Source organism: Sturnus vulgaris, chromosome 24 (assembly GCF_052056855.1).
Source record: "Sturnus vulgaris isolate bStuVul1 chromosome 24, bStuVul1.hap1, whole genome shotgun sequence".
Lineage (NCBI taxonomy): Eukaryota > Metazoa > Chordata > Aves > Passeriformes > Sturnidae > Sturnus > Sturnus vulgaris.
The window spans coordinates 7,068,553-7,083,023 of record NC_142266.1 but is presented as its reverse complement, the minus strand read 5'-3'; the positions used below and the strand labels follow the sequence as shown (position 1 = coordinate 7,083,023).

General features: G+C 58.7%; 1 protein-coding gene across 1 annotated transcript; it reads left to right on the top strand.

Moving 5' to 3' along the window:
* The first annotated feature begins 5,442 nt into the window (after nucleotides 1-5,442).
* Nucleotides 5,443-13,078, top strand: TENT5B (terminal nucleotidyltransferase 5B). The gene is made up of 2 exons (XM_014890590.2): nucleotides 5,443-5,887; nucleotides 9,684-13,078. The coding sequence occupies exons 1-2, from the start codon at nucleotides 5,711-5,713 to the stop codon at nucleotides 10,701-10,703; spliced, it is 1,197 nt and encodes a 398-aa protein (XP_014746076.2). The 5' UTR covers nucleotides 5,443-5,710; the 3' UTR covers nucleotides 10,704-13,078.
* The last annotated feature ends 1,393 nt before the right edge of the window (nucleotides 13,079-14,471 follow it).

Below are 14,471 nucleotides of genomic sequence, written 5' to 3'. Positions count from 1 at the left end.
GTGGGGGTTTTTCCAGCTGTTCGGACTCCTGCTGCTGCCACACGGTCCCGGCTGTGCCAGAGGAACAAGGTGGCCATGGCACCTCGTCCTCATCGTGGGGATGGAGAGTTTGCCTCTCACTCTCCTGCCATGGCTCAGGAACAACTGGAGCCCCATCCCAGGGGGACATTTTAAGCCATTCCCAGCTTTTGGCTTTTGGCAAAGCCCGGGGAACCCCTGCCTTTGGGGAATTGCGGTGGGAATTGCTCGATGGCTGCAGAGGAGAGCCCTGAGCCGTGACTCAGCCCCCGGCATCCAGCAGCGCGTCAGAGCTCGCCTCGCTCACCTGACCGAAATACCTGAACCCACGGACCCCTGGCCCGGGGCGGGACTCGGCTGCGTCACCCCCCTGCAGGGCTGACCCGAGGGGTCCCTGTGCAGGATGAGGTGCCGGGGATGTGGGGCAGGCGGTGCCGGTTCGGTGGGTGCCACCCTTGGGCAGGGGGACACCAGAACAGGGGGGGGTTGGCAGGAACAGGCAAAGCCAGGCCATGGCTCCATCCTCACTGGGGAGAGCAGCGGCTTTGCCATCCCAGCTCCGGAGGTGCAGGACACTGCCCGTGCTGGACACTGGGACACTGCCCATCCCGGCCACTGCCCATCCCGGCCACTGCCCATCCCGGCCACTGGGACACTGCCCATCCCGGCCACTGCCCATCCCGGCCCCTGCCCATCCCGGACACAGAGGGAGCAGCGGCAGCCCCGGGCAGTGCCCAGGTAACTCACGTGCCCACGTGCCAGGGAGCATCACCTGCAGCCTGATTTCTGTCATACCTTTAGACCGAGAACTCCCCAAACCGAGGTATTTCCAGGATATTCTCGTTTCTGCCTCAAAGGGTGAGTAACTTATTTTAATTAGGGAGGACTAATGATCCCTCCAGGGCTGGGCTGTCACCGCTGAGCCACTGCCAAAGCACACGCAGTGCTGGGGCCGGGCTGGAGGAGGCCCAACGTGTCCCCCACAGTCCTGGCAGTGATGTCTTTTCCCCGTGCCCCATATCCCCCTCTCCCTCCCAAAGCTTGTTGGGACCTTGGTGGTGGCACCGCGGACAGGGAGAAAAGGAGCTCTGGGCAGGATGACCTTGTCATTCCACGTGTGTGCCATGGTGTCCGTGCCCCTTCCACAGCTCCCATCCATGAGGGTTAAAGATCTGCAGCCCCAGCCAGAGGATGGGATGTCCCGTGCCTCAGTTTCCCTCTGTGCTCCGGCACAAAGCCGGGGGTGCAGTGGGTGGCAGGAGGGGAGTGACTGTCCCCATGGCCCCAGCACGGACCGAGAGCCCTCGAAACGCCCATGAAGTCACTCCCCGAGTCACTGACTGAGGCTCAGCAGCCTCCAGAGCAGAGCTCCCGGCTCTCCCAGGAGGACAGTGATGGGACGGGGTGTCCTGGAGCTGTCACCACCCGCAGCTCCGCTCAGGTGTCACCCGGGGCCCAAAAACCCAAAGCGAGGGAGCGGCTGTGCTCCCTGCCAGGCCCAGATTAGTGCCCCTGAGATGGGTCATCCCTGCCACGGCTCGAAAGGCACAAGTCATGCCAAGAAAAACAGCACGTGGTGTCACCGGGAAGCCACCGAGCCGGGGGACACACAGGTCATGCTGCCAGGGGACAGGGATGTCCCCAGCCAGTGACACCCCAGGGGAGATTCGCCACAGCAATGCTGGGGACACCTTGTTGCTGTGTCGCTGTCCCCAGAGCCTGACGGTGCCGTGTCCCCCCCACTCCCCGGGCAGCATTTTGCAGCAGCCGGGGGAGGTGACAGGTGCCATTCCCCAGCTCTGTGTCACCTGCAGTAATGACACCCTGCGCTCCCTTTCATGTCAGCGCCTCCCGGGTGGCCCCGCTCCGGCGGCATCGCTCATCATCCCCTCCAGGATGGGATGTGGCCGAGTTTGGGGGTCCGGGGGGGTGACACAGGGGGTGACAGGCTGAGAGCAGACAGTGGCAGCACAGTGACACCCCTCATGCCATGCAGCGGGTGTTCACAATGCCCCTTATGCCAAATCCAGCCTTGCTGTGGCCAGCACGGGCAAAACGCCTCTTTGGCCACCACGGCAGGCGGTGGCACTGCCCAGGGGCACGGGTGACCAGCGAGCAGTGGTGGCACCTGTGGGATGGGCTGGACAGTGAACCCGAGTGACTGGGAGGTGTCCAGGAACTGTGTTTGCCGAGGGAGGATTTGGACACGGCCGTGGAGAAGGACTCCACCTCCTAAACCCACAGCAGGGGCAGATGCGTGGGGATGGCAGCGTGGGCGTGGGGACGGTGACGAGGGACAGCAGCAGCTGTGCATGGGACAGTGAGTGTTTGCCCGGCGATGGTGGCTGGAATCTGCCTGGGGACAGTTCGTGTCTGCCTGGGGGCACTTTGGGTCTCCATGGGGACAGTTCGTGTCTCCCTGTGGACAGTTCGTGTCTGCGTGGGGACAGTTTGGGTTTGCCTGAGGACACTTTGTGTCTCCATGGGGACACTTTGTGTCTCCATAGGGACAGTTCGTGTCTCTGTGGGGCAGCCCCGCACAGCCGTGGCCGCTGCGTGCGCGGCTCAGGCAGTGCCCGCACGGTGCCATCTGCCGCGGGCACGGCGACAGGGCCAGCCCGGGACACGGCTGACGTGAGCACGGCGGCGGTGCCAGGGCGCTGCCGTGGCAGCGGGGAGCCGAGTGCCCGCACCCCGACAGCAGCACTGCTGTCCCCCGGGGCGACGCTGCGTGACGTCGGCGGCTCCGGGAGCAGGGCTTGGTCCCTGCTGCTTGCTCAGGGAGTTGGCACACGCCCTGCTTAATGCCGAGTGGGACGGAGCCGGTCCCACGCGGGTCACGGAGTCCCCGAGGTCTCTCCACCTCCAGGCTGGGGACACTTTCACCCACTGCCCGGTTCCCGCAGCTCTTCCGGCTCCTTTGCCCCAGTTTCCCCGCTGACCGGCCCACCGGGGCTGCCAAAGGTCCCCAGCGCCCGGAGGGGCTCCGCTCAGCTCGGGGGCTTCCATCTCTGCCCCCACCCGCCCCTTCCCGAGCCCCCGGCCCTGCGGTGTCCCCGCTCCTTCCCCGCACACGCCGGGCGCGTTCCGAGCTGTTTTCCCCGGGGACAGAGCTGTGTCCATGGGGATGCTGCCAACCCCAGATCCGCGGGGCAAGCGGGGTCACGGCATCCCCTGCCCAGCCCCTGCCCCACCCCCGTATCTCCAAAGGGGCTCTGCCACCTTCGTGCCACCCCCGGCAGGCAGGATCCGCCCGCGTTTCACCCCAAGACGATGATTATTCCTTAATTGCCAGCAAAACAAACGAATAAATCCCGGGCTGGCCCTGGCTGAGCTGGAAGGAAGCGGCCCGGGTGCCATTCCCAGTGCCAGGCTCGCTGCCGGCGGCTCTCTGGGATGATGGTTCGGTGATGGAGCTGAACGAGCGGCTCAGCCCGCCCGGCCGGAGCCCCTCAGCTCCTTCCAGTGGGCCCAGGTTTCCTCCGGAGCCAGCAGCGCCTCTGTCCCCACCGGCCCGGGCAGCCCAGGGTCCATCCCAGCTCATCCCAGAGGGATCTGCAGCTCCTTGTCCGTGCGATCTCCGTGTCTGGATCCTGCCCCACCGCCCGGGGCTGCCAGAGCTGGGGGTGCCCCAGGCCCCACATCCATGGGGAGGTCAGCCCCCGACCAGCCTTTCCCTTCCTCCTGCTGAATCTCTGGCTGGATGGATCCTGGTCCCTAAAGCCATTTGGCCCCTCTCAGCCTCTTGGGAAACCTTTCCTGATCCAGCTTTTCTGCCGGCAACATCAAAAGGGTTTTGCAATGAGAGGCAGCTGCCTGATTATTTAATCAAGTTCCTTGGAAAATCACTTTCCAGCAGGGCTCCCCTTGTGCTGTGCCCCAGTTCGGAGCCTCACGGGGAGCACCCAGGAGCATTTTAATCCTGGTGGAGAAGCCTGGTGGAGTCACGGGTGGACACCACAGCAAGAGGAGCATCCCACACGGGGACCCTGGCAGAGGGGACTCCAGCCCCCCTTGGGGCCCCTCTGGCTGTCAGTGCAGCAGGGAATGGGGAGGATTTCAGAGGGAATCAGGGCTCAGGACACCACTGCCCTTCTCTCCCCTCCAACCCCAGCTGGGGATGCTCCTGGACACCCCAATTTCCCCAGCTCCTCTTTCTGCAGCCAGCTCCAGCTCCCAGCAGCAAACCCTTGGGATGTGGCAGAGGCCTTGGCTTCCGAGATAGACTTTGCATCTTGGAAGAACTCTGCAGATTCCGCCTTCCCTGGGGTGGAAAGTCCCAGGGTGGACGTTCGGGAGTTTTCAGGAGTCAGGGAGTTCTTGCAATAAAACCCTGTGAAGGTCTGAAAACAAATCAGCACTGGTTCATCTCCCAGCGAGGCTCGTGGCTTCTAAGGATGGATCGCAGCTCCAAGCAGGAGCCCGGGAAATGGGAGTGGCCACTGCAGGTGTGGGGCTGGAGCTGTTCCGTCCCCTGGACCTCAGGGCACCAGCTCAGCATGGAAATGTCTGCAGGGCGGAACGCTGCACAGAAATGAGCACTGCAAAGGGATGGGAGCTGTTGGGATGAAAGCAAATGGGTGGCCAGAGGCTGGAGACACGTCTGGCCCCAGGAGGAGGTGGTGGCTCAGCTGGGAGCTGGGCCACGCTCTGGGATTCAGGGGCTGGGTCTGAGCTCCATCACCCCAGAGTGTGACCCTGCGTCTCCTGGATACCAGAGCAGGCACGGGCGGCCCTGGGGACTCTGCTGACCAGGGACAGGGGACTGGGGGAGCTGGGGGTGCCCAGATGGGGACACTGAGCTGTGGAGTGACAGGCCATGGGGCATCTATGGGATGTCAGACCGTGGGGCATCACTGCAGTGAGAATCCATGGGGCGCCAGCCTGCAGAGCATCGATGGGCATCACTGGGGGAACAGATACCAGGACAACTGTGGGGCACCGGGGTATAAATGGGGCATCAGTGGGCATCAGACCACTGGGCATCAGTGGGCATCCATGGGGTGCCAGCGGGATATCAGTGGGATATCAAAGGCGTGTCAAGCGGCGCCGATGGGGCAGCAAAGGCAGCCAATAGGACATCAGAGGGCAGGGGTGTGGCAGGAGCGTGCCGCAGTGGGACACCGAGGGACATCCGTGGCTACCACAGGGCGACACAGGGACCCCGCGGCCACCCCGGCCTGCCCGGCCCCGCCAATCACGGCCGGGATTCCCGCGCGCGGCGGGGGCGGGGCTGCCCCGGTCCCGAACCGCCCCCTCCCCGCCCCCTTCCCCAATCTCCGCTCCGATTGGCTCCGGTACCGCCGCGCTCCGCCCCCTGGGCACGGGCTCGGGCCGGGATTGGCGGGGGCCGGGGCCAATGGGGCTGGCCACGGGTCTATATAAGGCCCGGCGGGGAGCGGGCGGGCGCAGCGCTCGGCGGAGCCGGTGGCGGGCGGGGGGCGGCCGGGCCCGGTTCAGTGCGAGTCCCTGCGGGCACCGACCGCGCTCCCGCCGCGCCCCGCGCAGCCGCCCCTCGCCGGCGCCACTTGGGGTTTTTTGTTTTTTTGTTTTTTATTTGTTTGTTTTTTGGGGTTTTTTTTTGCTTTTCCCCCCATTTTTAAGTTTTTTCCCTGCTCCCTCTCCGCACCCGGCACTTCCGGCTGGTTTCCGGGCAGTTTCCGGCTGAGCGGCTCGTGCGGCGGCGGCGGCGATGCTGGAGGCGGCGGCGGAGGCCGCGGCGGGCGGCGCGGAGCAGAGCGGGAGCCGCTTCAGCGTCCTGACCTGGGAGCAGGTGCAGCGGCTGGACCAGATCCTGGGCGAGGCCGTGCCCATCCACGGCCGCGGCAACTTCCCCACGCTGTCGGTGCGGCCGCGCACCATCGTGCAGGTGAGCGGGGCCGGGGGGCTGAGAGGGCTGAGGGGCCGCGGGGGCTGCGGGCCCGGGCCCCGCTCCGCGCTGGACTCTGCCCCGCTCGCTCCGCCGGGGGTCAGGCAGAAAATAAAAGTGCTGAGGCGGCGATAACCGGGCCCGGCGGGCCCCGAGCCAGCCCGGCCGGGCACCCTCGGCCTCCCCCTGCAGAGCGGCCGGTGCGGCTGCCCCGGGAGCCGCTCAGTGCTTCGGGCTGGAAGGGGCGTAAAGACCGGGGAATATCCTCAGCTGGCCAAGGATCCAACCCTGGCTCTGCACAGGACACCCCCAGAAATCCCACTGAGCGTCCCAAACGCTGCTTGGCTTCTGGCAGGTTTGGAATTTGGGAATAGCATCTCGTTCCAGCCCCCTGCCACGGGCAGGGGCTCCTTCCCCTGGAGTGGCTTGTGCCCAGTCCTGCCCTGCCCGGCCTGGTTGCTCCAGGGGGAGTTGGAAGTTTTGGGGTCTGGCCCCCGTCATGCCGGGGGTGCTGTGTGCCCAGCTGGCCCCACTGCCCACTCCGGGGGCCGTGGTGGGGCTGGCCCCTGCCAGCAGCCACAGCAGCAATGCCAGGGGCTGGAGGGACCCTCCTGAGCAGCTGCTGCGGCTTCTGCCATAGATCCTGCTTGGCTTCTTCCCCTCTTACCTTCTTCCTCCTCTTTTTGAGTTAATTTGTTGCCCTAAAAAGCAGTGAAACGTGTGTGGCCAGGCCAGAAGTGGCTTTTTTTGGAGCTGCTTCCACGAAATGGCTTCGTGCTGGTGGACATGTTGGGCTCGTGTTGGAAGAGGCAGAGTTATTAATTCAAAGGCCGGATCAAATGTCCGTGTCCTTTGATTTCTGGGCACCCCTGGCTGAATCCTCCACAGCCTGCCCGAGACTTCGGCTTGTTCACGAGCTCCTCTTAGTTTAACTATCAAGTAATAACTGTGTTTAATATTAAACTAACAATGTAGCTCCAATGAGCTGATGCATATTCATATTTGGGAGGCGACTTCATTCCTCAGTAATGACTCATCAAATGTAAAATCGGGCATGTTGGCTTCTAATTAAAAAGCCTATTCACGGCGCTAAGACCCAACTGGCTTTCACAATAACCGGGATTTTGGAGCCTCGGCTGCTTGAGGAAGAGTTAGAGTTAAGCCCGGGAGATGGAAAGGTGACATTTGAAAGGCTGGTTTGGGATTCCTCGAGCTCCTGTCGGGGGCAGAAGCGCTGGGTTTTGGCTGCTTGGAGCTGAATGGCAGATGAGAGCTGCAGGCAGGACACTGGGGCAGCACCACGGCACTGAGCAGCATCAAATATTCCAGCATATTTTGAATATTCCAGCATATTCCGAATATTCCTCCCTGGTGGCACGGTGTGGTGTCCCAGAGGATGGTGCCAGCAGCAGCTCCAGACACGGGATAAGTGAGGGCTGTAATTGTGCTGGCAGACCCTGTGTTTAGGGCTGACTAAGCTGCAGCAGTAACCCAAAAGGAAGGTATTTATCCTGTTGTTGTTGTTGTTGTTGTGGGAGGGGGGAAGCAGCAGGTCAGGACGCTGCAGGATTTGCTCCTGCTTGGCTGTCACACTCAATTATCCCAACCACACGGAAGGTGAGCTGCTCTTTTGGGAAGCAGGTCAGCAGCTGCCTAACCCTGGAAATATCCAATCCCCTGGGGAAAAATGCAGCCCTGAACCCACTGCCTGCAGCCAGGGGGGATGAGCTCCAGGTGGAGGTTGGTGGGTGGGAGCTCCCAGGGAATGGCAGAGTGCTCTGCTCGCTGCTGCTCTGCAGGTTGGAGATGTCTGGGGTGATTTGGGACAAGGCTGACTCGAAAATTGGGTTTTTTCCCTGTTTTCTGAATATATCTCACACAGACAGGCGTGGGGAACTCGAGTAAGCTTGGAGCTTGTGGCTCTGGAATGCTGCAGGTCCCGAGCCGTGCTCAGAAAGGGGTTAAGCAGGTGTTCGTTGGGGTTAGGAAATTAATCTGGAACAAGATCTTCTCCAAGCCCTGGGCCCAGCTCTGCACCTAGCACTTTGTGACCTATATCTTGTCTCTCTAAGCCTGAGAGCACAAAAGTCTTTAACTCCACGAGCAGTGCTGGAGCTGTGCCCTGGGTGAGTGACTCCAGCTGGCACCAGGCACAGGCCAGGAGCTCCCCTGGGTCGCCTGTGTGGTGTTTGTTCAATTTGAGGAATAACCCTGTGTTAATCTCGGAGCAGATTCTTTTTTTTTTTTTCCAAACTATCTGCCTTGGAAAACAGCTTTTTTCTGTGTGTGTGCTGGGGACCTGGGGCTCCCAGTGTGGACAGTGCCCTGGTTAAGTGTTGCCTGCCTTGTGACTGTCACCACTGCCCTGGCCACGAGCCCGACTGCCTTTCCAGCCACAGCAGGCCTGGCTCCTGTCGGGGGACACAGGGCAAGCAACAGCAGGGTGAGCCCTGACAGCCTCCCAGGTGTGGGAACACCACGGGGTTTGTGCTGGGGTGTTTCTGCCAAGGCAGCAGAACTTGTGGTGGCCCTTGGTGAGGGTCTGGGATGTGATGAGGGTTTCCTGCTGCAGCCCCTGACCTTCTGTGTGTTCTTCCTTCCAAACAAAACCCATGGAGGGACAGTTTTAGTGCTGCTGAGACCAGAACTGCAACACTTCTGATCTGCCCCAGAACTGCTCAGGCTGAGAGGGTTTGGCCCTTGTGATACAGCTTTGAACTGAAATTCACGTTTTGGGAGTTTGTGGGGCCCTCAAACTAGGGCAGGCTCTCAGGGCTGAAGGGCCCAGTCAGACTGGCTCTTGGTGATCCCATTTGTCCATTTGTGTCCCAAGCTTTGGCTCTAGACTGACTGGTTGGGACTCCCAGGAAAATGGGAATGGCTGGAGGGGAACACGAAAGCAGGATGAGACTTGGGAAGAGCTCCTGCTGGAAGGTGCAAACCTAATCTTCCTGGGATCTCTGAGCCGAGTTAAACTCAAATTATAAGCTGGTGTCCAGATAGTTTATTTTATGGTCTTGGGGGTTATTTTAGCCTCCTGCTTGTTAAGTAATCAGGCAGGTGATTCAGCTTCCCTGTAAATGCACAAAGCTTTGGAGGGGCTGCTGGGTGTGCCAGGACTGGGCAGGCAGCATTAAAATCACCGGAGTAACACCCGTAAGATGAAAGCTGCCTCTTGTGCTTGATAGCATGCCAAGCTCAGCACGAAGCTCTGACACACTGGAAATTGTTAGGATACACTTACTAGTTGGGACATGAACTTGCATACGCCTGGCTGGGGCCTTTGAGCTGCTCTGGCATCTTGATTTGCCTTTAATGAATCTTGACAGGCCGAAGGGATGGCTCAAAGGAGTGAGCCACCCTGATTAAATCCACGGGGACTGCTGCAGACTGTGCTGCCACCTCTGATTTGGGGTCACTGTGGGGTCGGCTGCTCTTGGCTTGGTCACTGGGGCTGGGAGGGGATGGAGAGGGCAGAGAGCACCCCAGAAAACGGGGCCAGGAAGCCTCTCCGGGTTGGTGTGGGGAAGGCAGGGACAGCAGACAGTGCATTGGAAGCAGAGCAGCTGATCATGTGCAGTCAGATCTCTAATGCCAGGGAATCAGTGAAGGAGAGGCACCCGCAGCTGCTGGCAGGACTGGGGATGCTTTCCAAAGTGACCCATTTCCAATGGATTAGCTTTTTATTTGAGTGTCTTGCACTGGAGTGACCCAAATAAGCGCTGGGAGTGAATCCTCCTGTCCCCGTGCTCCAGGAATTCCCTGCTGCCTCTCACCGCCTCTGTCTCTGTCCCAGGTTGTCCGCAGCCGCCTGCAGAAGAAAGGAATCACAGTGCACAACGTGAGGCTGAACGGCTCAGCAGCCAGCCACGTCCTGCACCAGGACAGTGGCCTGGGCTACAAGGACCTGGACCTCATTTTCGGGGTGGATCTGAAGAGCGAGGACGTTTTCCAGCTGGTTAAAGACGTGGTCATGGATTGCCTGCTGGACTTCCTCCCCGAGGGTGTCAACAAGGACAAGATCACGCCCATGACCCTGAAGGAGGCCTATGTGCAGAAGCTGGTGAAGGTGTGCAACGAGACCGACCGCTGGAGCCTCATCTCGCTGTCCAACAACAGCGGCAAGAACGTGGAGCTCAAGTTCGTGGATTCTCTGCGGCGCCAGTTCGAGTTCAGCGTGGACTCCTTCCAGATCATCCTGGACTCGCTGCTGCTCTTCGGGGAGTGCTCGGAGAACCCCATGGCCGAGAGCTTCCACCCCACGGTGACGGGCGAGAGCATGTACGGGGACTTCCAGGAGGCCATGGAGCACCTGCGGCACCGCGTCATCGCCACCCGCAACCCCGAGGAGATCCGCGGCGGGGGCCTCCTCAAGTACTGCAACCTCCTGGTCAGGGGCTTCAAGCCTAAGTCGGAGGTGGACATGAAGGCCCTGCAGAGGTACATGTGCTCCAGGTTCTTCATCGACTTCTCGGACATCGGCGAGCAGCTGCGGAAGCTGGAGGGTTACCTGCAGAGCCACTTCGTGGGCATGGAGAGCAACAGGTATGACTATCTGATGACCCTGCACAGGGTGGTCAACGAGAGCACGGTCTGCCTCATGGGACACGAGAGGAGGCAGACCCTGAACCTCATTGCCATGCTGGCTGTGAGGGTCCTGGCTGAGCAGAACATCATCCCCACCGTCACAAACGTTACCTGCTACTACCAGCCAGCCCCTTACGTCAGCGAAATAAACTTCAACTACTACGTGACCCACGTGCAGCCCTTCCTGCCTTGCAACCAGCCCTACCCCACGTGGCTCCCCTGTAACTGAGCCAGGACAGGCTCCAGGGTCTGCCCTCCAAGGTATTTCCTTGCCTTGGGGGTGGGGTTGGCAGGGTGGGCAGGGGGATCTAAATAAAACCTCCCGACCTTCCTAGAACTGCAACAAAAGGAAACTTCCTGGACTCTTGCTTGAGTGTCTCGTTCCTGGGATTGTTGGAGCGAGGCTTGTCTGCTGTACACTGTGATGGGAAGTGCAGTGTTATGGAAATGACTCCTTCTGGAATTGTGGAGGCAGTGGGGTGGGTGGGGTGTGTGAGGGGAGACTGTAGAATTACGCTAAGGTAGAGCTGCACTGCCCTGAAATGGATCTGAATTGTGGTTTGTTTTTTTTTTTTTTAAGTGCAGGAGGTGTTATGGGTGTGCAAACTTGTGGTTTCTGCCGAGAGAAGCCAGAGTGGCTAATTCCTTTGAAGGACCAAAGAATCCTGTTTAAGTGCCTGTAACAATAGAAACACAACTGTACTGTAAACCTTTATTATTATTTTGGGGCTGACGGCCCAGAGCTTGAGTGGGGAATGTCTGAAGAGGAAAATGTTTCTGTCGTGGGTGGGGAGGGTCGCAAGATCATTTCTTATCCTGGCTGAGGCCAGAGCAGGTTCTGTGTTGCTGAGGGGCTTGGGCTGCCTGTGAAGGACCAGCTGGAGCCAAGAGCTGCCAAAACGGGGCTGCAAACCCGGGGGGGTTGGAATGGCTGAAACTGGGAGCACTGGGGAGGGGGGGAGTGCATGGTAGGAAATGCTGTGCAGAGCTTGCTGGAAAAAAGGCAGCAGGGACCTACACATGGATTTCTTCAAGCTCCCAAGTCTGCAGTGCCAAAATAGAGTTGAGTTCCTAAATGATGAGGCAGGTGATTTGTCCAGGGGCCTGCCCCAGGCTGCCATACCTAATCCTGTATTTTCTAGGGGAATTTGAAATGCTGCTCTTCCAATTTTTTTCTTTTTTTGGTTTTTTTTTGTTTTGACATGCAGTGTGATTTTAATGCACAAAGCCAGAGGCCAGCTGGGCTCTCGGGGAAGGTGATGCTTGTCCTTTGAAGCACAAACCATCCAGGTCACTGGTCAGTCATTTCCAGCTGTCATTGTGTCCTCTAGGACTTCTTCCATGCTGGAAATCATCCCTTGGGCAGCTCCTGTCTCCAAAGCAGAGTTCCCAGCTGTGATTCCCTGTGTGATAGAATTTGAAATTCATCCCTCTAGCTAGAAATGCAGCCTGGGGGAGGAAGGGGGGGGTGAAGTTAGTTGGCCTTAGGTAAAAAATGTCTTCTAAACAGACCCTGTCATGTTTTGAGGGTTTGGCTCTCTCAGTCCAATGTGGCTTTGGAGTTGTTGGGTGTCCAGAGCACAGAGTTTTTGTGGAGGTGCCTGGGCTGCTGTGCCTGCAGCCATCTCAGCTGGATTTCAGTGTGCAGGGAGGCAGAGGGGGCAGGCTGCAGGCATTCATTCCCTGGGATGCTGCTCTGGATCACCTCGGCTTCCTGGTGCTTCCTGCCAGGCTGATACTCGAGTACCTTTACTAACCTGGAGGTTTTTTGGGTTTTTTTTTTTTTTTTTTTGTTTTTGTTTTTGTGACAAAACTGTAATAGCTGGGCAGATTGAAATAAAGACTAGAACCTTGGAATGTGCATAGCCAGATTGGTACCTTTTTTGGGGTAGGGGCAATGTGGGAGTAAGGGGTGGGGGGAGGCTCTGAGATGAACTGGCCCAGCCCTGCTCCCTCCCATCAGAGCTGGGCGAGTGGCACTGGCCCTGTGGCCACTGCAGGTTTTGGCTGCCTCCCTGCAGCACAGCTTTGCCTTCATGGCCAAGTCCCCCAGACTCCCTGTGCTGGGAGCTTGGAATTTCCAGTGCAAGGGAAAACTGCAAGGGCTGCTGTTGGGAGCCCCATTGTGCCACTTCCGTGGCTTCCAAGAAGGTGAGAATTTTTTTTTTTCCCTTGCATTTTGAACTGAACGTAGATGCCGTGTAGCAGGTTTTTTACAGGCTGCTCCTACCCACAGACACACTAAAGTGAGATTCCTCCCTCCTTCCCTTTGAGATGCCCAGAAAGATCCCCTCCAGCTCGACAGGGCGACCTACCATTGAGATTGCACTTTGGATTTATGGAGTGTGTGTGGTGGGACTCTTGTGAATGGGTTGAACCTGAATTTTTCTAGACCTTGCAGTGATACTGTGCTGCCTCCTGTGGGGGGGCAATTGGAAGATTCCAGTAGCTTGAATGGCACTTGATTTCTTTTTTTTCGTTGTTTTGTTTGTTTTAAATGTCTTTTTTTTTTTCCTACACCTGTATCACTTGTCATGCAATGGGCTTGACATAGACTCACTAGATTCTTTAGAATCTGTTACAAATAAATACAGTGTATTCAAATTCGTTGGGTTATTTTTATTTGCTTGTCCATGTGGGCAGTGTGACGAGGGGATGACCCTGACCCTGTTCCCACCAAAAACCAGGCTGGGAACTTCAAAAGGGGCGAGCTGAGATCCCGGTTGGACCTGCCCAGGTGTTCCCCCAGCCCAGAGCAGCTCCGAGTCCTGGGCAGGGCCAGAGCTGAGGGACCGAGGTGGGGCTGCCTTTCCTTTTCCCGGCCCCGGTTCCGTGCTGCCTTTCCTTTTCCCGGCCCCGGTTCCGTGCTGCCTTTCCTTTTCCCGGCCCCGGTTCCGTGCTGCCTTTCCCCGGTTTCCCGGGAGCTGCAGCAGCTGAGCCTTTTCTCCGTGAGCCACCTGCAGTGATTTCTCGTGCAGGAGGAGCAGAGGCTGGGGAGGTTTCTGTCCCAGGGAAAGCCGTGTGCTGCTGCTGCTGCTCCAGCCCTGGCTGCCCTCCAGCCCGAGATGAAATTTCACTTCTTCACTTCCCCCTGTCAAGCTCCAGGCAGTTCTGGTTCCACTGCAACAATGGAGCTGACGTTGTGCCAGTCCCTCTTTGGGACAAACTTGCTGGCTCTGCACCTCCAAATCTTTACAGTCCTGGGCCAGAGCTGGGATGTTCTTGCTGGGCTGGCACTGTCAGAGTCCCTGTCCCTGCTTGGGCAGGCTCTGCCTTTTGCAGGGCTCGTTTCTCTCCAACCCTGCTGGGTTTGGAGATGTTTCTCTCTTTCTGGCACAAACCCAGCACAGTCTCCTGCCTTTTCCAAGTCTGTCTCACGTGTGGGAGCAGCTCTGAAGTATCTGAGTCCCTCAGCTGTCTTTGTGTGGGTGGCTGGTCTTGCTGGTGCTGTGTGGTGAATAAGCTGCCTCTGGATTTGTGACCCTGAGCAGAGCAACAAAAGCCCTGACAGAGTCGGCTGGGCATTGTTGGAGTGGATCAGAGCACACAAAGGGATGGTGGTGGAAAGTACTCGTTGTGATCAGAAAGGAGCTATCAATGTTTACAGCCGAGATTCCCAGCCCTCTTTTGTTAATTGTCAAATTAAAAAAAAAAAAAAGATATATTTTCTCACAGCCTGTAGTCTGTCATTATTTTCCTCTTTGAGCAGAGTGGGTGATGGATAAGTCAGGGTGTGCCTGAGGCTCTGGTGGTGCTGCAGTGCTGGGATAGCTGTGTGTGGGGTGGTTATTCCTTTACAGCAGCTGTCTGTAAATGCAGGCCCTGGTCTGGGCAGTGCCCAGCTCGGTGATGGGACAGGAGGAGATGGAGCTGCTGAGTGCTCCAGGCCTGCAGAACCATCCAAAAATCACTCCTGGGGCTGCTGCAGCTGCAGCTTTTCCTCCTGGAAGGACACCTGGCCGTGCTCCAGGCTCGCTGAAACGCAGGGATTTGTCTT

What these genes read in the sequence shown, in the direction of transcription:
- TENT5B (XM_014890590.2), top strand. Translation starts at nt 5,711, where the DNA reads ATGCTGGAGGCGGCGGCGGAGGCCGCGGCGGGCGGCGCGGAGCAGAGC. An exon ending in GGCCGCGCACCATCGTGCAG is followed by an intron (nt 5,888 to 9,683) that starts GTGAGCGGGGCC and finishes TCTCTGTCCCAG; the next exon opens with GTTGTCCGCAGCCGCCTGCA.